Source organism: Bombus pyrosoma, linkage group LG15 (assembly GCF_014825855.1).
Source record: "Bombus pyrosoma isolate SC7728 linkage group LG15, ASM1482585v1, whole genome shotgun sequence".
NCBI lineage: Eukaryota > Metazoa > Arthropoda > Insecta > Hymenoptera > Apidae > Bombus > Bombus pyrosoma.
Window position 1 is genome coordinate 6,872,317 of NC_057784.1, and position 27,106 is coordinate 6,899,422.

Consider the following 27,106-nt stretch of genomic DNA (forward strand, 5'->3'; position numbering starts at 1 on the left):
TGTCCCAATCGCTTTAGAAATTTTCATTCAAGATACTCGAAACGAGAATTCTCTTGGCACGGTGATTTTCCACTCAAGAGCAATCAAAGACCGTTCAACGGTCCATCAATCACGAACACGATTATTTTTAAGGGAAGCATCGGTAAACTGGAAATGGAAGGTTATCGCAAGTTACGACGATAAAGACTACCGTTTGCCAGCTTTCTCCCGGCCCGACACAAAACACGCGAAGCTGTGATTCACTCTTGAGTACCTTCAGACACTGACTACTCAAAAGATGCGAAAAATCGCCGAGGATTTGCATATGAAACGAGCTCGAAAGGCTGGGATTGTTCAAAAAGTTTCTAAATAGTCAATTCAGTCGGATGTACAGTTCGAATGACGAATGAAGCGAATGAGGCAAAAAGTAATTGAGTTTCCCTCCTTCGTACGATCTTGCGAGCCACGAAAGCGAAATCATGTATCTTTTCCCGTTAGATTTTTCGTCGATTTCCACGTTAAGAGATCTTCTGACGCGATTAGCTAATATTTTTGACAAGCTTGTCAAACGTTGCATTCGTCGTTCGTTTCGAAAATTTCTTCCGAGATTTTGAAACATTTCTTGGTAAAAGAAAAAATATTGAGAGATATTTGAAAGTATGTTACGCATTTAGTATTAGCGACGCACAGTTTCACTTTTTATTTATTATAACATTTTATGAAATATTTTTGTAATTTTTAAATAGATTCCATATCTCTGTACTCTTTTATAAAACGTAGAATATTAGCATATCTTGTGAAATATGTATATTTGATATATTTGGTAGAATATTCTCTAAGTATATGAGATATTTTACAGATAAAGAAAAATCCCGGAAACTCGTAATTAGACCGCGGGTATTTATGCAAATTCATATTTTTATAAAGGCAAAGAAAAGAATGTAATCTAAGCAGAAGTTTGTTTTTATCTAGCTCAAATGTCATAATAGCTGCTGAACCTTGCACATTTCACATATTTCTGCGTGTTACGCGCATTCTATGCATTGTTTTCTCTCTTAAATTTCCCACAAAAGCATAAAAAAGCTCATCAGAAAATACACTAGACAAATACCAAGATCGTGTATCATTCTCTGTACATTTATCTCGTTTCTGAAAAAAATTACAATTATTCTCCCACTTTCGCCAATTGTCAATTTGTTACGTGCACAGGCCCTCCCCCCTCCTACTCTCACTCTCTCTTCTTCGCACGTTCGAATCACAATATATAAAACACCTATCGCACTTTTCAGTATACCACGAATAAAAATAAATTATTATATATAATTGAATGCTTCCTCGTAATAAATAATCACGCATACAAAAGTCTAACTAATCTACTTGCACCCTTTTCAATAAGCAGATATATATATATATATATATATATACTATATGTTTGCTATGTAGCTCACCTTATCGAATCGAAACTCATTTCCATTAACTATCTCTAGTTATTATTCAGAAGCCAGTGCTCGTTTTGACAAGGTTAATAAGCGGCTGTTCGTAGGCCAATCTTTATCACAAACTTTCAGGGGATATGGGAAAAATTGGCGACTGGTTCGATTTCCTAGCTTTCTCCCGTCCGAATCACGCAACGCTCGATGATGCACTTTAAGTTCGTATTAATACGAGGATTGCGTAAAATGCACAAAGTCGCGAGTCGGTTCAAAATGTTGACCACACCTTCGTTTCGCGTTTTCTACGAACAGAGAAAATCGGTTCGGACGATTGCACTCCGTTATCAACGCTTGGAGAAATCCACAGAAGATGAAAGATGTTGCTTCACGATTTAGAATTAAACGTGCGTAGTACACGCGGCACCATCGGTCGATCGGAAATCTTTATACGCTCTAGAAGGAAAAGAAAATTCGTGTGAAAATTCATATCTAAGAATATAATTGAGAAAACGAAACCTTGGTAGAAAAGTGTTTCACCTACAAAGAGTTATAGAAAGCACTACGTTTCGAATATTTGATATATTTTTCGTACGTGCATTGTGCGCGATTCTGCGCTTTCAAATTTCCTATAAACGCGTAAAAATCCGCAGTCTAGTTGTTAAGAAGAAATCTTCTGACTCGACTCATTTATCATATCGTTATCCATCAGCGTCAATTAACTTGTATGAAACTACATAGTACGCTATTAATTACTATCGCAAAGCCAGAAACTTTCAGTCCCACTTATCTGTTACAAGAAATCCTTCCAATATCTCGAAAACGTAAACTTGAATCGCCACTGAGAAGGAGGGCACTTTTAGCCTCGCTGACACGACAACCTCGACAAGTATAAAAGCATACTTTGAAACATTGCGCGAAATATGAATACGAAAAAGATTTTGATATATAATAAGAAAAAAACATTTTCATACGCTTAATATTATACGTAACGATAACAATCGATATATTGAATATAAAGTGTACTAAAAGACCGATGCAAGCCGTTGCAAGCAACGCGAAATGATAGAGAGTTGTTGAAGCAGCAATGGAAAAGTGGTACGAAGCGGCAGAGACAATAAGCTCTATAATTCCATAAAAAGAAAAAAGAAAGGAAAGCTGATAACCTGCATTTAGCATCGTCCGTCGAACGTCGTTCGACGGACAGACACGGCCTGAATCGATCTAGAGATGCGTCGACCAGGATAGCCTGTAGACAGAGGCGTATCCAAGTCGGCCAGTGTTGGATGACTCGCGCTCGCTCGCGCGCGTAAACAGATCGCTGTCGGAGCGAAGATCGCGTGAACGGTTTCTAGATGAGCGAGCAGTCGCGACCACTACCGGGTGTCGTGCTCGAAACGGTCTCTGGTGTCGGAGTGCGGTCGGTGTGGCGCCTCGTTTCGCGTTTCACGCCACCAGGCACCGATCCAAGACACGCGGCGAGGCGGCGCGCGGTCGAGAGACACCGCGTGTGGATCACGAGAGAGCTTCGGATGAGAGAGTAGGTGACAGGAAAAAAACAGGGACGCGAAGCGGTAGCTGGCGAATCGCGTGCGCCAAGCGAAATCTCGCCTCGTCTAGGAAACGTTTCGCGAAGATCCTGTTACCGGATCGCGGAGCGCACACGCGCGAGCAACCGTCTACGCACGCGTGTACGCGAGTACTACGCGGGCTCCATGTATCGGGAAAGTGAACTGCTCGAGATTAATAGGACGAACAGGTACGTTATCGCTCATAAGCAAGCCACGGACACTTTGATCGACTCGTGGTAACGTTACGTGGATTTGATCGGACCATAGAAATTAACGATGTGGTAATAATTAGAAGCAACGCTTATTAACTGTCTTATAATCATCATATTACGCAATTATCGTAGACGTTATCTATAATTATACGGCAAGGTACGATTGTCTGTATCTACTTAACAACAGACCTACGTAGCGAAATATTATCGTACGTATCTACTTAACAGTAGACTTATATCGCGGAGTATGATCGTCTGTATCTACTTAAGATATGTTCTATCTGTAAGACACGTTTCTCGGATAAAAATTCTCGAATTGAATTAACATAGTGAATCAAGTATTCTTTATTAGATAGAATAATAAACAATGACTCACCGTTGTTATCAGACTGAATCGTCTAACGAATATGAATCTGAGGAAGAAACGATTGCGATATCCTGGTAAAGTAACGATCTTGCTAACAGAACAAACGATCGATAATAATAATATGTACCAAGCTACAATAATCTGCTACATCTGACTCGTTATTATACGCAAAGATAAAGAAGAAACAGCAATTTCAGACTCATTAAGTTTTTAAAAACCTCTCAGTGTAATTTGTCACCTGGATCGCAAACTAGGACTCTTGAGCACTGTGTCGCTACACGTAATCCGCTATGATCCATACCGTTAGGTATTCCATGCAACGTTCGAGTGTCTATAGGTAGGAACAAGGAGGAAAAATTAAATTGAAAATTTCCTTTCAGCTGCAATTTCTTTGTACGCGACTAATTTGACTTGTCGAATTTCTTCGTGGGGATATGCGTGTTGATCGAAGAATCGAAAAAGGTTAGTACAGTTTTTCGCTTACATTAAGAACTGGAGCTCTCGAGTAACCGATTGGTAGACGTATTACTATCATCAATACCGTTAGGTATTTCGTGTAACGTTTAAGTGTCCGCGATGAATAGGGCCCAAAGGAAAAATTAGAGCTCGAAACTTTCGCTACGAGATAAATGTGCCAATTCTTTGACATCCTCGCACCATATTTAATGAAAAGGAATCTTCTTTCCTTCTATAGAAGAGATTGAAAATGAGTAGAAAAAGTTGAAAATGTAAAATACAGACACGACGCTGTTATATGTCGTTTATATCAAGTACGAAAAAAGTTGTATTCTATCAGAACGTTGAGATTAATTCTAAATATCATCTTGGGCTATTTAGTTATAGAACCGTAGTTGTTGTTTACAAAGACGATTAAAATTACAAGTTGTCCCATGAAATGATGAATCGTTGGAAAATAGATCGTGCCAAATTCTCGACATTCCGATCTAATTTTACATCTGTCCAGCTTAAACAATGAGTCAAGCAATTAAAAAAAGAATACTGTTTTAGGTTCTTTTTTTATTTTTAGAGGCAACGAATAATTTTGTACGCTCGATGAAGACGCCAACTGTGACAATTCACGGAACTCGTCTTTAACTCGTCATACAAAATCCACTCAAAGTCGAAGCTAATCGAAACCGTAGTTCAATCGGCAACAGACACGCCCGTTACTTTCTTCCAAATAAAACACCACTATATCGTTCTTTCTCTTGATCAATCAGGCTTGTATAAATTATTCGGAACAAAGTCCCAAGTGTGATAAGTATGAATAATTATATCGGGTATTCTAAATATTAAGAATCACTTAATTCTCTATAATCAGAATTACATGAATCATCCTATTAACAGGAAAATATTACTGTCGCGATTGATTGGCGCAAAATGAAGTTTATAAAACGTCGATACGAGCTTATATATAACTTTCAATGTTAGATTAAATAAAGAAAAGAAAATTAGATGAATAAGGTCTAAAGGTCAGGTCTAAGTCTAAAGAGTTAGCGCGTTCTCTGGGTCATCTTCGAGTTAACAGCGTTCGACGTTGTTCGTCTGTCGTTAAAAAATTTCTTAACTTTAAAAAAGCAACTTATCTGCTTCAATTTCGAGATATAAAGTTTTGTTTTCTTTTTAATATTACTTTTAATATTACGAGGTTTTTTGCTTATCGATACAAGAATAAGATCAGGATATAAGAATTGGAAGATCGCAACAGGGTTGGATGATCAAAATCACAGAAGGAACACATCTTGCTTTTTACTCTGTTTAGAAGAATCAAACTTTTGCACGAAGCTGTACGAGCATAAGTACATATTTATACACGCAAGACAGCGTGAAATCGCCAGGGGCGTGATCGTGAAGTCAGCGAGTATTCGGCGACCGGCAGTTGGCCAATGATATCGCGATTCTTTCCGTACCATGGACAAGGACCAGCAATTAGATGACAATCAAACCAGGGGAAAAGTGTGTCGAAGACTCGGGGGCCGTGCGAGAAACGGGTCAGACCACTGCACCGTCCACCGTGTTTATTATGTTTAACGGTTTTGTAACGAGGCGATTGACGCGGGCCGGAGCGCGTCGAGAATCGCTCGATCCGATTAGTCGACGCGATTTCGATCGGTCACGTCGATCGCCACTTCCAAGCTTTTCCTTTGTATCGTCGGTGCTAGTCGCGTGGAAAATTCGAATGGCCGTGCCTTCCATACGATCGTCGGATCCCTGTTTTCTTTATGAGTGGTTCCAATGTAACGGATCGACTCCTTCTTTTCTTTTTTCTTCTTCACCGTAGGTTTCATTCAGTTTAAAAAATATTAACTTTTCAACCATGGAAAATCCTGTAACGTAATATGCATAATGTATTTGGAACTCGAACTAGAAGATGACAGGTTCTCTGATATTTATGTTTCCTGATAGAAATTTTTTGATACAAAAGATCGACGCATTGAAGTGGTCGAGATGATTCGTTCTGTTAATAAGATTATGTCGATTAGTTCTCTAAACTCTCAGGCTTGGTATTTATAGTTGCTGATAATTTTTGGACATGAAAGAACAGGACATTTTTGTTTGAAGTTGTTGCGTCAATAAAATTATGTCGAGCAACTTTCTAAACTTTTACACTTGGTATTTATATTCCCTGATCATTTTTTGGTTTATAATTCTAGAAGATTATAGGTTCTTTGGTATTTATGTTTCCTGATAAGTTTTTGATGCAAAAGACCGAGACGCTAAAGTTGTCGAGGTGATTCGGTTTGTTAATAAAACCATGTCGAGCGATCCTCTGAACTCTTAGACTTGGTATTTATATTTCCTGATAATTTTTGGATATAAAAGACGAGAATATTTTTGTTTGAAGCTGTTAAGTTAATAAAATTATGTCGATCAACTTTCTAAACTTTTACGCTTGGTACTTAGACTTGGATCTCGTTTGGACCTGCACTTTATTTTAGACTCGGATTTTCTGATAATTTTTTGGATTTTAACTCTACAAGATTATAGGTTCTTTGATATTTATGTTTCCTGGTAGCTTTTTCATACAAAAACGAGAGACACTGAAGTGGTCGAGGTGACTCGTTCAGTTAATAACATTATATCAAGCAACTTTCCAAACTTTTAGGCTCGATATTTATGATACCCGATAACTTTTAGATACAAAAGACCAAAATATTCTTGTTTGAAACAGTTATGTTAATAAAATTATGTAGAATTATTATGGACTTGATATTTGTGTTTTCTGATAACTTTCTGACACGGAAACCTTACTAAGCAATTTACGTTTGTAGCGGTAATAAGATTACGTCGATCGGTTCTCTAAACTCAAAATCTCTTTTATAGTTCTCTGCTATAGCGCTAACGGGACTTAGTATTCTGTATAAAGCAACAGTATATGCAGCATCGCAGACTGATATTTTCACATCGATCTAATATCGTGTAACTCGGTTAGATATTTCGATGTTCACGACGATTAATGAAACTTTATACCGAAAATTTTGTGGGATTTTAATAATTTTCCTTCGGTTAGAATCGTCGAGATATTATCGTTTATGCGACCATGTTCCCGTACTAGAATACCGAATTAATCTCCGCAGCGGCTGTGACCTTTAATTCGCTAATCTTAACGCGTATAGTTGGATCTAACACTCACCGAGCATGATCCAGATCTCTCTTGTTGCCGAGCAACAGAGCAGTGAAGTAGGATGGCAGACGTAAGTCAGCCAGTTGCTTCAGCAATCCGCGAGCTTCCTGAAAGCTTCGTTTGCACGTCACGCTGTAAACGACCACGAAAGCCTCGCCCCATCGTATGTGGGAGTAAAGACAACCATTTTCCTGAAAAAAAAAAGACAAACGAAAGAAAAAATATTAGTACGACTATCGAATAGAAAGCGAGATAAAAAGCAAAATTAAATAGCGATCGAACGAACAATGACGAAGTTGCTATTAAATGGCACAGAATATAAATGAAACGTATCAAGTAGAAAAAAATGAATCTGTTTCGATCGATTAAAGATCGTTCTAGAGAGACTGAAATTTGCATAAACTCGTCTCTGTCGCACTATTCCACTCGACATGAAAAATATCTAAGAGATTGAAAATCGTAACTAAAAGAATGAAACTGGCGTTAAATTCTGCTCAACATCTCGAACTTGATCGAACCATTCCACTGGACATAACGTAACACTTAGAAATTTTAGAAAGTTGGGGAAAAAATGGCGGGATAATCGTGGCAACTTTTCTCTTACGTAAGCCACAGACGAAACTGGGTCCATGTAACTTCCAGTTTTCCTCCCGCGGAATAACTTTAAAAACGAACAGAAAGAGAGAGAGAAAGAGAGAGAGAGAGAGAGAGAGAGAGAGAGAGAGAGAGAGAAGAAAAGAAAATTTCGATTTCACTTTCAACCCGAACATTATCTTATCCCTTCGAGAAAAGAGCTGAATTTCATTGAACCACCGTAAACGAAAAAACGAGATACACGACGAGAAATAATTTTCTTCTCATTTCTATCAGTTCGAATTTTTGCATGAACGGCGCCGCTTAATTAACACGTTAATCAACATTCCTGAACGAGCGGCTGGAAAGTCCCGATCTAGATCTCGGATGGTCGCGCACGCGCGCCGTTTCACTTTGCTCTAACCCCACGTATACACACGTGGAGAAGAGAATTATAATCGAGCCCGAAGCTAGCCGGCGATTCGGCGGCGATTAAACGCCAGCAAATTGCCCGGTCGCGCGATAATTGAAATAGAAACGGCCTAAACCGGTACCCACCACGTGACCACGTTCTATTTTCGAGGCACGCTCGAGGCCTCACCTCTGACCTTCCGACCGATCGTCGATGCTCGAAACACTTCCGACCTGCTGCACCACGAGAAGAAGATCGTAGTCACTTCCTTTACGATTCTTTCAGACGTTTCGAGAATCGTGTCGTTTCATGGAAACGAGCTTTCGCTTTATGTAGTACGCTAGTTAAGGATTCGTTTATGTTAGTCTACTTTGACTCGTAATCTTTGCGTTAGTTCCTTAATCGAAACTAGCTAATGAGTTTGATTTGACTTTGCTTACGGAGTAACCAGATTGCTCGAATCTTTGCTCTAAATCTTCCACGCGTTTGTACATCCTATTCTACAGAAAAACTTACAAAATCATTTCATCGATGCAATTGTACGATCCCTAGATCCTAATATTATTATTCTGTATCGAATTTCCACAATCTTTTCCCTCGAAGAATCCTACTTCTGCTTCTATTGTACAAAACACCCAAATCAAATCACTTAGCATCCCACGCTCTATCTCCCGCCAAACGATCAAGCAAAGCAACGTCCAACACGCTTCTATTCTCTAAATTCCCCAAAATTCTTCCAAAATTGTTTAAACCGTTGCTAAAGCAATCAGAAACCTGCTACCTAATCACCACTTGTACCTCTACATCTTTAACCAGCTTCGTCTTACACAACGACTCGATCGATTTCCAATTGAAAGGAAGAGAATCATCGACAGAGAGAGAGGGAGAGAGAGAGAGAGAGAGAGACCTAATTCCGCGTTCTAATTGCTAATGCATCGATCACGACGAAAAGAGTCGCGGAGCCACGTATCCTGGTGGCGCACGGCAGCGAGAAGCGTTTCAGGTTTAACGACCCGCGGAAGCTGTCGATTCTCGTAGCCGTTCCAATGCTTTCCCATTGACCTGGCACTGACAGCCAGCCGGTAATTATTACCCGGGAACAGGATCGACGAGATCGTGATCATCGACGATCGGTGTGTATAGGAAGGAAGGGTCTAAGCGCATTAGTCTCGCGGGATCGACCAAGGTGATCGTCGTGGCCGTGAACCTTTTCCATCTGCTAAATCGCCAGGCCTGGCATCTGGTCACCATAATTGGCACGATCTCGAGGACGTCTGTCACAACGGAGGAAGAGGGATTTTTCGAAGGACGCGGAAACAAACACCTGGCAGGCCGGTGAAGAATACGATGTTCGCTTGGTTGATTGATATGGGAAACGGGATGGAAGTGCTGCTTCTGCCGATTCGAAAATGATAGTGATCGAGGCTGTGATGACTCTGTGGAGATGTCTTTTCAAGGTTAGGATAGGTAGAGGATTTGGTTGAAGGTGCCAGTGTTAAAATTTGAAGGGAGAAGTTGGTAGTTTTGAGACAGTGAAACATCGCTGCTGGTATATTTCGATGTAAAATTTGGAAGTTTGGTTTGGATGGACGAATCTGTTGCAGCGAAATAGGATGATTAGGAAATTGGGAAACTATTACAAATATTTGAAAATTATTCTTGAGAGGATGTTGGAAGATTTGTTTGGAGGATTAGGAAATTATTACATCACTGTGAAATTGTGATGAAAATCACTTACTGTGTGAACTAACGGTCCTGGGAATTTGACTCTTCCAACCAAAACTTCAGTTTATTAAAAGAAAGTAGAAACTTGGACATGATCGACAGTTTTAAGAACGAGATTATGGGAAAGTCAAAAGCAGTTTGGAAATACCTTGTGACGTAGGCTAATGATTAAAAAATTCACTGTTTTAATAGTTTCCGTAACGTTATACGTACTTCAAAGCTATGGCACCTACCTCGAATGTAAATTTTGTACATCTATAAATAACTCTCTTACTACCAAGAAAATGACTTTTAGACGTAGTCAATCTTCGAATTCTTGTTTTTCAAACATCTCAATCATACCTACCTGATGTTCGAAGAATTTTCTCACACCTACGACATTTCCTTAAGCACGTTCCTACAATGATATATTGAAGGACGTTTTGACATGGTCTATTCCATGATTTACTACCCACTTCCATCCTCCATTATCCGATGTCCAGGCATGCTTTCTAACCCTTTACGGTCGAGGAGAACGTTGCATTTTCCTTCAGACGTCCCACTTTTTGCATGAGTCGCGTTTAACATGTCAAAATTAATTGTATCGTTTATTTCCAAGACTTTTAATTACCAACAACGAACGTAATAATTTAATGATACAGGCTATAACATACTGAAATATGAAAAAAACACTGGGTATAATTTCTTAAATGGGATTTATAACTGCATTTATTCTATAATATCCTCTATTCTACGTCTCAATAAACGTCATTGAAATTAGAAAATTACAACCTACGGCAATCTTCCTAAAACTCATTAATTAATTATTAATTTTAGTGATTAAAATAAATAATGAAAGATTCCTTCCCAGAAACTGCATGTCTTCTCTGCCTATAATAATATAATCCTAATTTCACCAACTTATTTTAATCTCATCCCTTACTGCTGTCTTTGTCTTTCTAAATTTCTCTATTAAGATGCATCAAGTCGAAAATTCAACGATCATTCGTCAATAAGACGGGTGTACATACCGTTAGCACTGACGCGTCCATTCAATTCAAATTTTTCGAGCGTTCTGCAGAAGAAATTAAAATTCTTTCCGGGCGAAATTCAAGGACGAAATTTCGCCAACGACGACCCAGTTTGCCCGCAGAGGGTTAAATCTCTCATACATATTTAACGATCGATGGTAATCGAAGCGTGGTTCAGGATAGCACGTCGAATTACGCAACGCAGGAGCTCACGAGTCGTTCGTTGTGAAATCGTTTCGCATGGTGTTTGTCCATGTGGCAACGCGTATCGTTGCACTCGATAAACACTCGATATGATTCACAACAATTCCAGGAACGGACATGCAATTAATTTTACTGACAAAACGATTCGTCGACGCCGCGACAGTAGGGACGATCGATTGGCCGGTTTCGTTGCTCCTTGTTTTGGAAATAGAGCGGATTTCGCAAGGATTTCGGGCGAGTTAACGGGAATGCTTTCGTTTGATATTGTTTCACCGACAATTTCGGAAGTTTTAAACATTTCGATTGGAATTCATATCGAAGAACGTAGCCAGCCAAATATTTGCTTTTTAATTGTTGTGAATGAGATCGGTATGAATGTTCCGAAAATTAAACTCTCTTCCATATAATATTTTGCGTTTCAAACATTGTTTCGAATAATATTTGGCAATTCGAGAAATAGCTTAAACCGACACGAGATCTTGTGGATTTAACTCGTTGTGGATAGAGAAGATCGAGATGAAACGTGATTAACATATATTGGAATTAACTGTTCCATTTTCTTTACAAATTATAGTTAATAACAGGACTGCATTTTTTCCTGATATTTTCGAAAATAATGCGCTTTAGGATTATAGTCTAGTTATTGAATAATTTAGATTCAATATACTAGAAATAAATATCACGCACTTCTATACCGATAATGAACCAACAACAGACCTGATCTAACCACATTAATATAAATAATATTCCTACTGATATTTAAGAAAAACTATGACAATCGACAAAGTATTACAAAAGCCTATCAACGTTTCAATTTACGCTATCTGTTATATCCTCTCATAATCTCCTGCCAATATATTCAATTTCGCGACAGGAGACTCGTTTAGCTTATCGCTCAATCCTTTGAAAAGACCATCACAGGCTCATACTGTTCGAAAACACGGCTGCTATTCCTAACGATCTGCCGACAATTACCGAAACGACGAAGCTTAACAAATCCCACGGCTTCGTAAAGAGAAACACGGAAAGTCGTAAAAGGATCCCGTGGCTAAACGCGATCGGTGTCGGTTTTTAACTGCGTCGACCGTTAACAGGACACTCGGATAGAACGAAACGAGCGGACAGACGACGGTTGTGTTGTCCATTTGAAATCGATTCAGGTGGGCGAGAGAACCGCGCGCGCTTTAACGCCCACGCGATCCCGCGGGATAAGCGACGATCGTCCAGGACAAGTTATATCTCCGCTGCGTGTACCATCCCGTAGATAACGATCCGCAACTATTCGCGCGACCAGATACCGATATTGTCTGCTAATAACGCGGCCCTCGATTACAGCACTCCGCTTTGCGACCTCTCTGCGAGGGTCCTTCTCTTCGTAACTGTTCCGTAAACACGCTTCAATTCCGGTATCCTGTGGCGAGTCGCCTTTTTGCGCGCAGGTTCAAAATGCAAAGTATATTGCAACGTTTGTGGACACGTTCTGCGAATGCACAGGGTGGTCCGTGACTGGGGTGGTAGAAGCGGGCACGGTGGTGGTGATTCTACGTGAAAAAACAAGTGGAAAGTACGGGATAAGATTTCTTCGTACGACGTTTCGTTCGTGAGGAGATCGAGTTTGAAAATTTATCGAGTGAGCTTGAACTTGGCTTGGAGCAGATCACTTTGCGTATGAGCGAACGATCAGCAGAAGATTGTTGTACGTGCGAAAATAAATCAAGATCGTGAGATAGAATTTCTTCGCTTTAAGCCGTCGTTTTCAAGGAAATATAGTTTGAACACGTTTAGTTGAAAATGGTACATTTGTGCATGGTATTGTACATTCTTGTCTCTCGGGAACAAAGTGTCTTGTAAAAATATTTTATTCCACATTTTTTACTTATTTTCACACGGAGCTTAACCTGCTGTCGATTATTTACTCTTGTTCGATGCAAAATTAGATAAGTTTAATTTTCGAACTTGTTTCTCTCGGAAGCGAAATCCGTGGAACAATTTTATTTTGCATCTTCGCCTTATCTTTTCTTGTACAATCACCCTGTACACATTTGTATCACCAGTTACGGACCATCCTGTATTATGCGTGCTATACGAAACATTTTGACATTAGGAAATGAATTTTTATGTATTGACCTCGCTGTGGTTTTCTCGTGTTCACAATTCTCGCGACGATAATCTTATTCTCGTTTTAACGAACAGAAAGATCTCTAATATTTTAAAATAGAAAAGAAGATCACGCGTATCACTGACGATCCTTTCATGCCTCCTTCGAATTTAGGAAATTTTCCAACGATAGAAAAATAAAAAGTATCGTACCGCTCTTTCACTGAAAATAACTTTCGAATTGAAAGATTCCTAACCCTAAGCTCTATCGATTCAGTATTACTACATCTATTTGATTCTCTTCCACATGCAAAAGAATATTTTCTACCAAGTATTCTACATCTCGTGGAAGCTGAATATGCAGCTATGTAGTTTAAGAGAATAGCTTTCACTTAAAAGATTCGACGACTCGAAACCTAATCAGCAAACAGAAAGAAAGTTAATTAGATTACCAAATCAGGATACAAACCGTCTTCCAGGTGATCGCCTTAATTAGCTAAGATATCTAGTCAAATGATATGTTCGTTTCACATTCAATAGGCATTCTTTAATATTCGAAAGCTATCGATTGGGTAACTTCACAAATTCGAGTAGTATTACCAAATACGAGGAGTACAGCGAAAAAGCAACTTCAAGGTTTCACGCAAGGTTTCCATCTCCCAGACAGATGGAAGTTCTATTTGGATAAACGGAAGTGGAATGTGTTATTTACGGAAACGTTGGTCGAAAGAAACGATTCGTACGTTATTCGATAAAATAATTCCAACCTTTTTTCTTTTTTTTTTCCCAATTTTTGCCATGAACCTTTCATTTTACAATTCAACGTTAGACGTGTAAAAACTCCTTTAAGATTTATTCAGACATTTAACGAGTCCTCAATGGAGGCTGCAAGACGATGTTGAATAGCAGGCATAAAGATCGCCTCTGTCATTCCGGTGTATCATTATTTGCTAAGCAAGTATGCGCGTAATTTTCTCGAAGCAACGACAAACAGAAGTAACGCGATCGTTAGACAGCAAGGTGGACTTCAATTTTATGGTGCTTTTAAGACGTCTGTTTGACTGTACTTCACCGGTGTATCATTTTGAATGGTGCAAAACCTTTGAAACTCGCTTGCGCAAAGAAGTTTTATTTCTTACTCGAGGCAATCTTCGTCTTTAAATAATTATGCACCTCGTAGGATTGTGAACGAAGGATTGTTAAATTTTACTTTTAACAAACCTCATATGGGCAATCGAAATACTGTAATTATTAGATCGTGCATTTTTATACGTTTGTATTTGAAAGTGTAAAATTGCACAGAATGCGCGTAATATACGTAAAACAAAAATAGAACAATATGTATAAAATATGCAAATTACAGTGCTTTCTATAATACGCGATAGATAAAACAATTTTCTACCGAGGCTCTACTATTTTAATTGTATTCTCAAAAATATGAATTTGCATGGAAACCCGCAATTTAGTAATTATACGAGTCTACATCCTTGCGAAGTCTGATCCTTGGAATTTCATGCAGCGTCAAACAGTTCGTCGTGTTAATTATACCAACGAACATATATATTTTACCTATTGCACGCCTATGCTTTCCTATTAAGCGCGTGCACTTGGTTACATCGCACATGCACTTGCATAAGAGGCTCGCAGAAGAGTGGAACTGTCCACGACACGACATGACGCGGCCTGGCAATATCTTTTCTGCTTCTATCGTGTCCCTGAACGCTTCTTCCGCAACGAAACAATGCCCCTTTTCAAGGGCTCGCTTACGAACACCAGTCACGTGTCCTGTTCCACGGCAAGATCGTAATTAGAAGGCGAAGAAGAGAATAGTCAGGGGAGTAAGTGAAATTTTTCTTGTCCGCGCTGCGTTAAACGTCGAACGATGAGAGCACAGATGTACGATGACGTTGACGATTGTTTGAGGATATGCCGAGGGGAGAAAGAAGATGTGATTAATCCATTAGCTGAGAACTCGTAGCCATTCGATCATCACGAGAAGTAGTTTATTTCACCTTGCTGGGAGCCACAAATTTTTATATTTCAAGCTCCGTCTAATTTGGGGAATCGATCGTAGTGGCTTCAGAAGATATTCGACACGAAATCGAGAAGACACATCGTACGTCCCAATAACAATTTTTGCATGTGTCGTTCAAACTTGAGATACTTTTTAAGGTAGAAGCAACACGTAATTCGAAAATTACGGAAATTTTAGTAATCGATTATGATGGCTTAAGAAGACATTCGATGCAAAATTGAAACCATTTTCGTACATTTTATTTTATTTAAAAGAAAAATCGCAATTGGGTAGAAAATAATAAGAAGAACGGATTTTAAAATCAACCCTAGTTCCATATTTCTCAAGAGTCCTGCAGATCTACATTCTTTGGATATTTTTACATAAATCTATGCAAAAGTTTTAAACACTCAACTTACTTATACCCTTCGGTTGATCGCCTAAAGGTTAATTTAATGCTTTACGCAATATAGAAAGAAATGATTGCGTGAAAAGATTAATCACCCGTAATCTTGCATCAGTAACTCCAATTAATTTTCTCGAAATAACCAGCAACGATCAATGACATTTTATCACCGTTTCGTTTCACCTGTGTTGACTCAAACCATTCTCTTTTCTTAATTCCTTTTCGCAACGGTAACCACGATCTCAGGCGATCGATCTTTCATAGACGTGACTTCCTAAATGGGCGTACAAAAGACACGCAATGCCATAAGATTTACGACAGGTCGATCCTTTCTGGTTAATACTTCACGCAGAGGAAACACGTTTTATTGCCGCGGGAGGGAAAAGCTGAATGACTTCATAAAATCGGCGACGTTTACGACTCGATCCCCCTCCCGGGTATTAAAATCGAATTTCCAACAGCCATCTCCGCCTACCGTGTGTCGTTCGTTTCACAGACGTTTCCTCTGTCGTGTCTTAATTACGATTCGATTCCTCTTCCAAGAGGATTACGCTACGGACTCGCTTGTCTTCTGTACGAAGGGGAAGAAGGGATCACGTTAGGTTGACGCGTATAAAGTTCGAATACTCATATTTTATCTGATTTCAGATTCAGAAGCTACTGTATATTTCGGACGTTTTATTTCTTCCATATTTTCTTTCCTGGACGAAGTGACCTTTTTAGTTGCAGCAGGAGGATTGATCGATAAGTAGACTACGGATTTTTATGCAGTTTCATAATTTTACGGTGAGAACTAGAAAAATCTACGTAGTAATCTGTTTCGTCTACAGAACATTACAACGAGCATTCCACTTTGGATATTCTCGTATATTATATGCATTCTGTGGCTTTCCGCATCTTCAAATTTATCGTAAATGCATAAAAGTGTAGGTAAAATCCGTAGCCTGTTAACAGGAGAAATATCTGCAAACGAACGAAATTCTTAGCCACGGAGAATAATTTAAAAAGGGTTAAAGAAGAAGAAGATTGCCATAAGTTACTCGTATACCAGCATCCGATATTAAGATTTATAATTAAAAATTCTATACACCAAGGAAGTCTTCTATAATTACAGATTCTACATTGAAAATATTCACTAACATAACGAGTCGTAAAGTTATTTTCTGGAAATTTTTGCGACAAGATCGTTCAACAATTTCGGCACACTGAAATCGACAGTTCTATCACGAAAAGTCCAAAAATGTTCATAAATGTATTTGCTTGCACGACGGAATTCCTTGCCTTTTCCTTATCTATGATACCATCGATAAATTACAATACAATTTCCACGCTATCAACGTGTGTCTAGCGCTATCAGTGGATTATAAACAGTTAAAATAACCTACATCTTCACCGATCTTAGCCTTACCCAGACATTCGATACAAAAATACGAAACAAAGGGGGAAAGATCGAACGACGAACGAAAGAATGACACTGATCTGGTATATTACTTAATTTTCCTCTTGGACTCGTTCCATCGTATGACGTTCGCTGCCAGGTATTCTATCCGGTCACACAGGCTGTCTCTACTCGCGAAATGTACTGTTATTCTTTATATAGACGTCCACCTAGTCGTATCAGCTGAAAGATAGAGTATCGGGTCGCGCGTGGGTGGTTTGGCGCGAGTTTAAGACAGTTTCGGTTCGCATACTACCTGACGAAGTCGAATGAAAGCGGCGTTGTAACGCGATACACAAGGGAAAGGTGGAATATCTCGATTCCATTGAACTCGCCTCACGAGCCAACGAAACTGGTCAATGGGCCTGCATAACCGATCGAATCTCTGTTGACGTTTCTAATATAATGCCATCTTTATCCTTTAAGGGATGTTTAATCTTCGGGTCGCGAAGACTGGCTCGATAAAATATTCACCATACCGCTTGTTTACGTATATTTAATAAAAATCCGCTCTCATACATGGGAAAAGTATTAGGCCATCCCGTAAGTAATTTAGTCGTTGCTTTTCGTATGCTAGAAGAGAATAAAAAATGTTAGCGATACATCGGTGATGAATTTTTCCGTGCATTCGTAATTCGTCGTCTCTCCTTGTTAAGTTTCCTGTTCCAATTTTTCTGAAACTCCAATAGTAGCAACTTTCATTGTTTCGAACTTGGCTACCAAATTGATCATGTTACTTGAGAGATGGCTCAACATAAATCATACACAGCATGCAAAATAAACAGCGAATTGTCCAAACACTCTGCTAATTCCGCTCTATTGATGTTTATGTAAAAATATATAAAATGTACGAAAGTATATAAAGCATGTAGTACTCGCTAGAATATTCAATCAACGACGCTTGTTGCTTAAGTCTCGCATCTTTAGCCGCATTCCTAAAAATCCGAACTTGCCCAGATATCGTCAATCTACTCGCGACAGAACAAATTTCTAGTCTCCGTTTCTTTAGCTGCTTTCGGTAGAGACACGCGTTTACATAAATATCCAGGGTCTGCTTATTATCCCCGTTCATTAAGCCGGACAATGCCGGTAAGCGGAGTATCGCTCCAAAAGGGTTAAAAGGGGTGGACGACACGCGGTTGCATAAAATGGTACGCGCAGCTTTTCTCGTTTCGCCTGACCTTAATTACCAACCGGTCACGAGGCTGTTACAGGTATCTGCCGAAGGGAAATAATTAATGCCGGCTCGAGTCCTTTAACGTCGGACTGCGCCGATGAAAAATGGCCCTTCCGACGGTCGCCTCTTTGTTCCTGGCCACAGCCATGGCTATTTTCGGAGAGGCTACCGCGTCGAACACTTTTAAAAATTGTATCGGTGCTTTGACGCGTTTCCGCGGTTTATTTGCACACGTGGGAATTCGACGATTAGCAGAATTTCAGTGACGGTCGTCTGGCGAGAAGAAAGCGTCGTTCGCGGTCTTTAATCTTCCACAAAGACAATTTTCTTCGCTTGCGAAGGTGTTTCGAATTTTTTAATTTACTACTCGGCAATCGGCAGGAGTTCATAATTGTTATAAAAGAATCTTTTGATCCCAATACTGGAAAGATTAACAGTGAATGAAGTAAGATTTAAAAAGTGTATTTAAAAAATATATCATTTATGTAGGTTTGAACTGTTTCAAATTACACAGCTTTATACATGGTAGATATTTAATTTTCCAAACAGCGAGTGATGTACAATTTTTTGGATTTGGAGGATGTACGCTTGGGGGATGTATGCTTTAATGCAATTTACAATACGTAAGCTTTTTAATTCCATTTAAGGTACCATTGGAATGACGTGAATAATTTCTACGATTTTACCAACATATATAAATTACAATTCCTTATACTCTAGCAACAATAAATAAAATTGCAAGCACCGATATGTCGTACCATATTAAGCATACGATATTTTCCTCGCTATTAAAATGTCCCTTGCATTCATTTTTAAATGCATATTACCAAAATCCGTAAAATCCCCAGGCATCCCGTGTGGACGAATGGAATTTTAAAGGCCATTGACGCTTTCCAGCCACCCACCACTGTAATATCCTTTTTTTTTTTAACTACCACACCTTAAATCACTAAAAAGAAACAAAGTATCGCTTGTCCTTTGTTTCCCTTCGTCGTGAAAGCGAGTTATTTTTGCGTGCGTTGTAAAAAGGCGAACATTATGTTCCCCTAAAGCTCGACGATGGTGTGGAGTGGAAAAAGTCAGGCGAATAAAAACGAACAATAATTGACAAAAGTTCTCGAGTCGATCGTATCTTATGGATCTAACGATCGTCCAAGGATGTTATCACCCGACATTCTCAGAACCAGAAATAAGCTCGTTACCGTTTTTACCTCCAGCTTGTCGCGTTTCGAGCTTACGTACAACGAGGCTGATTTTTTCCAAGGCCTTCTGCTGATCATCCATAGGTATCAATGATCAGCATCGTTTCTCATATCTAAGTAACTATCTTGGAGAAATTTCTAAACTTTTAGAGCGTAAAAATAAATCGGAGTAAATATACCAAGTAGTTTAGATTGAATCGTAAAAGTTTGATTTCCCGAGGAGACTTCGAGTCTTCGTCTGACTAAATTACGAACATTGGTAGATTTTGTCAATCCGTTCGCGAAGACAGTCTATAAAAAAACGACGTATTAACGATAAGACTCAAAGCACGTGAGCGAATCCATCTACATACGAAATCGATAACGTTGCTCAAGGATGTGAAGACGTTTCTGAATTCATATCGCGTCTTAACCATACAACCACGTCGACTTATCTTCGAACACCGGTAGATTTCGTCATTCTGTTCGTAAAAATACAGTCTACAAAGATGGATACTAAGAAACGTAGATTCGCGTGTTTGGCGAATGAACGCAACACTTGCTTAAATATCACACTACTATACTACGATACCATAATCTAAATCAAACCGATCACTCCGTGCTCTTATCACGGCAAATCTCCGCTACTGATATCGTATACGTTTGCTCCATTTTTCATCGCGTATCATTCATAACTGCGAGCATAGAGATTTGTAGTCAGCCCACAATCCCGACACAAGAATCTCAAGAAATTTCTAAAGTATCATTCGGACGATCAATATTACTCTTCAGTATTTAAAGTCCTCGACATCGTATTGAAAAATAATAATAAATATAAATATATAAAAATATATATACATATATCGTGCAAAGTATCTCTTGCGTATGAAAATGTTGAGAACCTTAAATATCGACAATGATATTGATCGTCTGAACGCTCCGTAAATTTAAATCGCGTTTTACCTTCGTATCGTCGCACAGCCTATTGAGCCTGTCGCGTACTCGCAACAAATAAACAAATCGATAAATTCCACGGATAAATTGCTGAAAGACAAAATGGTCTTCTGTATCTTTGCATTTCTCGCAAGATATTGTGAGTGTGCGCAGCAAATCAACGTCGCAGCACGGTTCCTGGGACGAATCCGCTAGTTGTTCGCCGCAGCCGAGGATACAAGCCAGGCAAATCCGTTACGATGATTTATCGGATGATTAATGCCGCGCAGAAACAGCGTCGTTAAATTCGGCGCTGGCCGCTGGCGCGGTCGGTAGACCGGTCGCGCTTAATTATCAATTAACCACGGCCCTCCCACGCTGCTAGGACGATCGCGATCCTCGCCAGCGCTCCGTTTCGCTTCCCTTCTTCCCAAAGGGAATCGTTTATTTCGAACGGTTCGCGCGCCAGAACAATGAGAGAATTGGGGAAGTGTGCCACGCGAAGCATACTCGTCGTCCATCGTGTCGCTGTCCAAGGAACACACCTGGTCGATTTCGACGTGCTACACCTCCGCTCACAAGTATCGGGACACTTGCAAAAGGCGGAGCTATTCTTAGGAATGATTAGAAAAGTATTTAAGAATCGCAATACGGTGTCAAACTTACGTAAGGACACACTGACTCGCGAAAGTATTCGAATATTTAACATAGGAAGCTTCGATGTACGTATCACGCGTGTTATGTAAATTAGTTCTGTAACGAGACACGGTTGTCGCGATTATATCATTCAAATTTGAGACCAAACTGAGCACGTACATAGGAATTTCAATATATCTATGGCAAACGTATTTTAACATATATCGCGTCTCCGTTCGCAACAGTTGTTGCGAAAGATCGCAGAAAATGAGCCTCCCGTGTGTATTTCTCCTTGCTGCGTTTCGACGAAATTGAATATCGCGTAATTGTTTCTAACACAGGTGCCTGTTATCGAACTTCGTAGACTTCAAAAGTTTCTCGAGTTCGTTGTACGTAATTGGAAAATCGTGATTGAAAATATCCTGTTGAACAGAAGCCTTATTTTTCGAGAGTCATTTCTGAAATGCACAAAAAGCAGAAGGAAACGCGGAACAAACAGAACAGATCGAAATAAACGAACTTGCATAACTTCCGAGAGAAACTAAAAAAACATCCGATCGAAGTTCTCCACTAGGATAATCGTGGAATCGATGTAGAGGGAAGGAGGCACTGTGCGAATCTGTTCCTCTTGCACGATAGACCGCGTGTATACGATACAAATCGACCTTATAAACGGTTTCCAAAGCGCTTATCTCACCAGCTAGAGATTTACGTGACGAGGAACAATGCACGATGGAAATATTAATCGTGGCGGGACGGGGTCGGGACCCAGGCAGCAGCCACCTAGCCATTTGTTGCTCGACTTCCTACGTGCACGGTGTGTGCCTCTCAGGAGTGCACCTACCTGAACTCTGGCTGCCCTTGTTAGCCGGTTATTATTATACCCGCTGGAACACCTACCGAGATCCTCGTGATCGATCGTGCACCAGGGGACCGCGAACGAACCAGAGTTCCTTGGTGGAACCTCTCAGAAGCAGGGCGTAGCACAGAACCGACGTGTGCTTTAGCCAAAGAAAGAGAAAGATTCCAAAGAGTTAGCGTGTTTCCTGTCTCACCACCTCTCGGCCGATATTCACCTTTCTATACAGGGTGAGACCAATTATTTTGATAATTCCCAAGGTAACGATGTTACGAAGATAAGGCTGTGGATATGAATATATTTTTGGGAAATTCTCAGGTATAGCATTTCTACTCTACGTTGATAGAACGTCTATTCGATCGATAAACCTCTATCTGTTTAGTTGCACGAAGATTCGATAATAGCTTAAGTGAAAAGTTGATTCGGACGATGATTCAAGAAGACAGGGAGAACGCACATGGTGCGTCGTTCAACTTCTTCTCTTAGTACTTGTGTGTTTCGAAATTTCAATGATACTCTTAATCTCTTCCCTAACAACAAATACACAGGAGAGGTGTGATACGTCGTTGAGAAGATCAATAGAAGACTTTAACAAGGTAGCTTCCAGTTACTATAAACTTCCATTCGGGAATTATCGATCCGGTATCGTATCCTTTCTACGATCCATTTCTAACCACAGGACATTCGTAAACCTTTGATGCTACAAATACCAAAAGTTTCTCGACGTAAGGTATTTTTATAACTTCTGTTTCAAATCTCCTGCGAATGTCGTCGATTCTGCGAAGAATATCTATTCTGTGTGTTTATGACACCCTCGAGCGTTAAATTAGAAGACCAAGCGCTCATGCTGCTCGCCTAAACCTATTTTCTCACGTTCGCCTACATTAAATCCAAGAAAGCTGTCGAAATGCTAGCAGTTAGCTGCCTCACCCTGTATATGAATCGCGTACCGTGGACTGTTCACACACAACGGCGAAGCAGACGGTGAGACAACGATTTCTTTGGAACGTTTTGCGCTACGTTCCAAGAGAAAACCTCCTCCTAACGACAGCGAGGACTTTCGCTTCCGCGTTACATCAGACGTTACTTGAAAATTGAGTTGACTTTCATAAATATCATTAGCAGAGGCCAGCTGTCAACGTGTATCTCACGGAGAGCATCGGCATCGAGGTTTCAACGTCGTCGCGGATTAAAGTCGGAATAAATCATTCTGAAGTCGCGACAGCCACATAGTTCTTGCTATATATACGTATCCGTATGTACGTATATATTTATGCATACGTATATGTTTGTCGGTTACGATGGCGATGATGGAAGTGGTAGTGGTGGTTCTCTGTTGGGATGCAAATGAACGTTAAGAGTGCGTTCACATCATTTATCTCGGCGTCCCGGCGCACAGCCAAATACCCGCCAGGTACCGTACACGCATAGAGGAAGGGGCAAGCCGAGAGTGGCCGGCAAATAAAATTATCGTGTGCGCCTAATGGTGGCACGTACGGCTTATCAAGTAGATGCCGTGTCGCCGTGCTACGTGATCGCATTATGATACCGCGATCTCGCGAACGTAAGTGCTTGCGAAATGATTGGCAATGATTAAAATGTTAGGTTACGACGTACGAAATATTGTCTGATCCAAGTTTCAATTTGAATCGGTGCTACGGTTCGTTATCGATTACACTGCAGAAGAAGTTCGATCAAGTTGCTACTTACGTTCATTGGTTAAGGAGACTTGTACAAATACTGTGTTCATTCGTGATGAACGTAGTAGAATCTCGTTATCGGCGAACGATCAAAATATTTGTGTGATTTTCTTAGATGAACGTACGTTCGGAAACATTAATTTTAGAAGATGGAGGACATTCCCTATTCTTCAAATTCGTATACGAATTTTCGAAACTTGGAAGTATACTTGAAATGTACCGCGATTACAAGAGTGTTTTTAAATTGCCACTTCGGGAATTATATTATTTGATCATTGATGAACAATATATCGTTACGTATGCATACCCATGTACGATGCATTTACTTCATAAAAATTGCAATTCCTGCGAAACTAAATTTCTGTCAATTTCTTCGCCATCAGCCTAATCTTCTCTCGATGCCTAATATCCAAACATCAAAACCCCAAGGTCCCTGTCAAAAGTATCCCCAGACTTAAACCACAAAATCCACCTATTAAACGCTTAATCGAGTCTGAAAGCCATCCCCTGGTGCACCTATTCCGTGTTATCCAGGATTGTTCGCGGAACAATCGATGATTAATGATCGGTCGATCGAGTGCTGGCCGAGAACGGGGCGTGGAAGGGCGAAGAAGATACAGGGAAGAAGATTAATTAAGTTCCAGCACGGACGAAGCAGGCATTTACATCAGTTAGCCTCACTTACAAGAAACATGCAACAAGCATCCCAGATGGGCAGAGAGAAAGACAGACAGAGAAGGAGAGAGAATTTATTGCCTCGAGGATTGGGCCCTCGTGTCTTGTGAATGCGCCTTAAGGCGCGTGCTGCTGTCACCGCGACCATCTTCACGGTGACAGTCGGCACGGTAACTGTCTTCATTGGTGATTGACATCACGATCGCGGTGTGTTCCTCGTGCTTGCACGCTGCTTGCACCACGGACCGGCCTCAGCGGTTACAAAAAGAGACGCGTCCGTCGTCGTTGTTCTCCTTTCGTTCCTCCTTGGCAGCTTGGGGCATCCGCCGCGCGTGCCCAACGGCCCGACAGCTTTCCTCCGGCGTATTCCGCACGCGCTTTTTTGCCGGATCGCGCGATCCAGCACTTGCTGGAGTAACTCGGCGATAAATAAAAAGAAGGTGCCGAGATACCTTCGGCGAGATTTATTTCGCGATGATGGATGTGTTGGGTGAAGACCTCCCTCTTAGCCGCGACAATGTTAAGCTAAAAATTCGTTAAAATGGCATTTGCCCTTTCTCCCGTTCTTCATTTACACTTTAGCTGTGAAGCCGATGATCTTGCTTCTTCAACCCTTATCCACATTTTTGGAGATCAATTTTTACCCTTTACCTTACCCTTCGGACCATCTTTTGGCGAGTTAGTATCCGCGCCGACTAAGCTATTTTTCCAAGTTGCGTCGTTGGATTTTCGTTGGTTACAAGAGGTCGTCGATTGCTTAAACTATTTCTAAAAGCTCGATGATTGCTTTATAATCGTATTGCGCTGCAACGCGACCATTGCGTGCTAACTAAAAGTTCTCGAGCTGAACACGGACAGAAATAAAGTCTACCAGGTATATCAGTCGTACGTCTATCTGTCCCGCAGTATACCGACAGAATGTTGCTTGGAAGATGTGGATAAAACTTGATATTGATAGCGAAGTTGACCCTTGTCTTGGCAATTGGATTGATATATCTTATGAAAATAAAATTGTAGCGGAAGATAGTAGGTATTAAAGGTTAAACACATTTACGTGCATGATTTGTAACCAGGGCGAGAGCGTAAATTAAGTCTGGATTAGGATATTAAAATACCGGTTCGAATATTAAACTCGGTAAGAGAAAAGTCACTGATAGCTTGATTCAAGGTACGAGTAAAACCTGGATTAGGATATTAAGATATCGCCTGGGGTATTAGGCTTAAGAAAGTAAATCGTTATTAATGTGTAAAGGCGTCCAGATAGTTAAGAATCTGGATTTGAATTCTGGTCTTGTTTTCCATTGCGCCTCTTCGATATTTAACATCTATGTGTACCGTGTAATATAAAATACGGCTACACTTTCGTAAGCTGTTTCATTATTTCGATATCAAATGAATTTCTAACATGATTACCACATTAAGAATATAAAAAAATTGGAGAGATACTTCGGAAGTAAAAGTCGGGGAAAGATATCGAACATCGAACGTCGTAGATTGAATATAACAATAAAAGAAATACTTCGTGCAAAGTGAGTCACTTTTTTTTAGTGAAATATTTTAAAATTTTCACACACCTGCAAGCATTAAAATCGTCGCGAGAAGAAAGTGCGACGTGAAAACAGTCTACGTCTTGTTATTGTAGTCGATGCAGAAGTCACGGAGGAGAAACCGCGATCACCTCCACGCGGTTAGGATCCGTTCAACTCCTGCAGGGAAAACAGGGTCGTGGTTTCAAGATGGCCGTCTGTGGACCGCGAAGGTGCGCATACTAAATCGAAACTGCCCACCATGTTAAAACCGTATTCGTTGTTGAACGTACAAGACGGTCAAAGGTGATCAAAAGTGCAAGTGTCGTCATTAACCCCTTCGCCTTATGATTCCTTCGGTGGTTACTGAAGTTAGCTACTTAACTATTTCCTTATTGACTAAACGAACGTTGATCGTTCATCGTTAAAGCATCGTGTCTTAAGTTTTAATCGAAATTAATGCATTCTTTTCGCCAATTTATTAAACGCTACGAAGAGAAAATTTTCTATTTTTCTAAGCAAGTTATAATTCATTACATGTTTGCGAATCGTGCTTAATGAAAATCGTCAAATTAGTCAAAAATTTGTAGCGGCACTGGACAATAAACTTTCCAACGGTTTCTGTCCCGTAGCTCGCTATCCTAGGCCTTATCCTTCGGATAAAATGATTGCCAGATGTCGAAACACCTTCATAGTATATTTTGTTAGCTAAGGATCCGCTATAAATCTTAGGATTTATCTAGCTAAGGTTCTTCAAACGAACTTTGTCTTTGTCTAAACAGTCCCTACGTCTATCACCTACCACGGAAAGATACGGAAAATCTGCATTTCTCGCGTACAATGCTTGCCGCTAGCAATCTTCTCTCGAGGGTGGTTGGCATCCTTCTTCAACCACCAACATAGAAATTAACCAATTAACAGCAACGTCCATTTCCTTCACTTTCCTAACGAAGGCTTTCCACGACGAATCCGATGATCTCGTATCCTTAGGCATACCATCATAGTTTTCCTCTGCAGTATCATCGTGACAAGAAAGAGCCTCAGAACGGCTAATCCCAAACCCCCCGCCATATAGAATAGTACAAATACTATAAACATTGTAAATATTGTAAATATTGTAAATAATTATACTTGACACCCCTCCATTCCCCACCCCATCCTCCCTCCTCCTCCACTCCCAAAATACCGTAGACTACCGAACTGACCTGTTTTTACGACCAGGTTTTCAGGTCAGAAATAAGAAGAAAAATAAACAATATCATATATAAGCACCGCTCTACAGCGGCTTAGATCTAATTCATAAACGCAACACCAAAGAAAAAAATGTAACCCCGACACACAAATATTGTATGGCTA

The 27,106-nt window shown here is 40.1% G+C and overlaps 1 protein-coding gene across 3 annotated transcripts in view; it reads right to left on the bottom strand.

The window, feature by feature from the left end:
- Positions 1-27,106, bottom strand: part of LOC122575640 (ras-related and estrogen-regulated growth inhibitor-like) — an 86,383-nt gene that overhangs the window by 15,591 nt on the left and 43,686 nt on the right. For all 3 annotated transcript variants that reach the window (XM_043744914.1, XM_043744916.1, XM_043744915.1), the window contains one exon: positions 7,194-7,375. In XM_043744914.1, the coding sequence (XP_043600849.1) occupies positions 7,194-7,375 (182 nt within the window). The remainder of the gene's footprint in view (positions 1-7,193; positions 7,376-27,106) is intronic.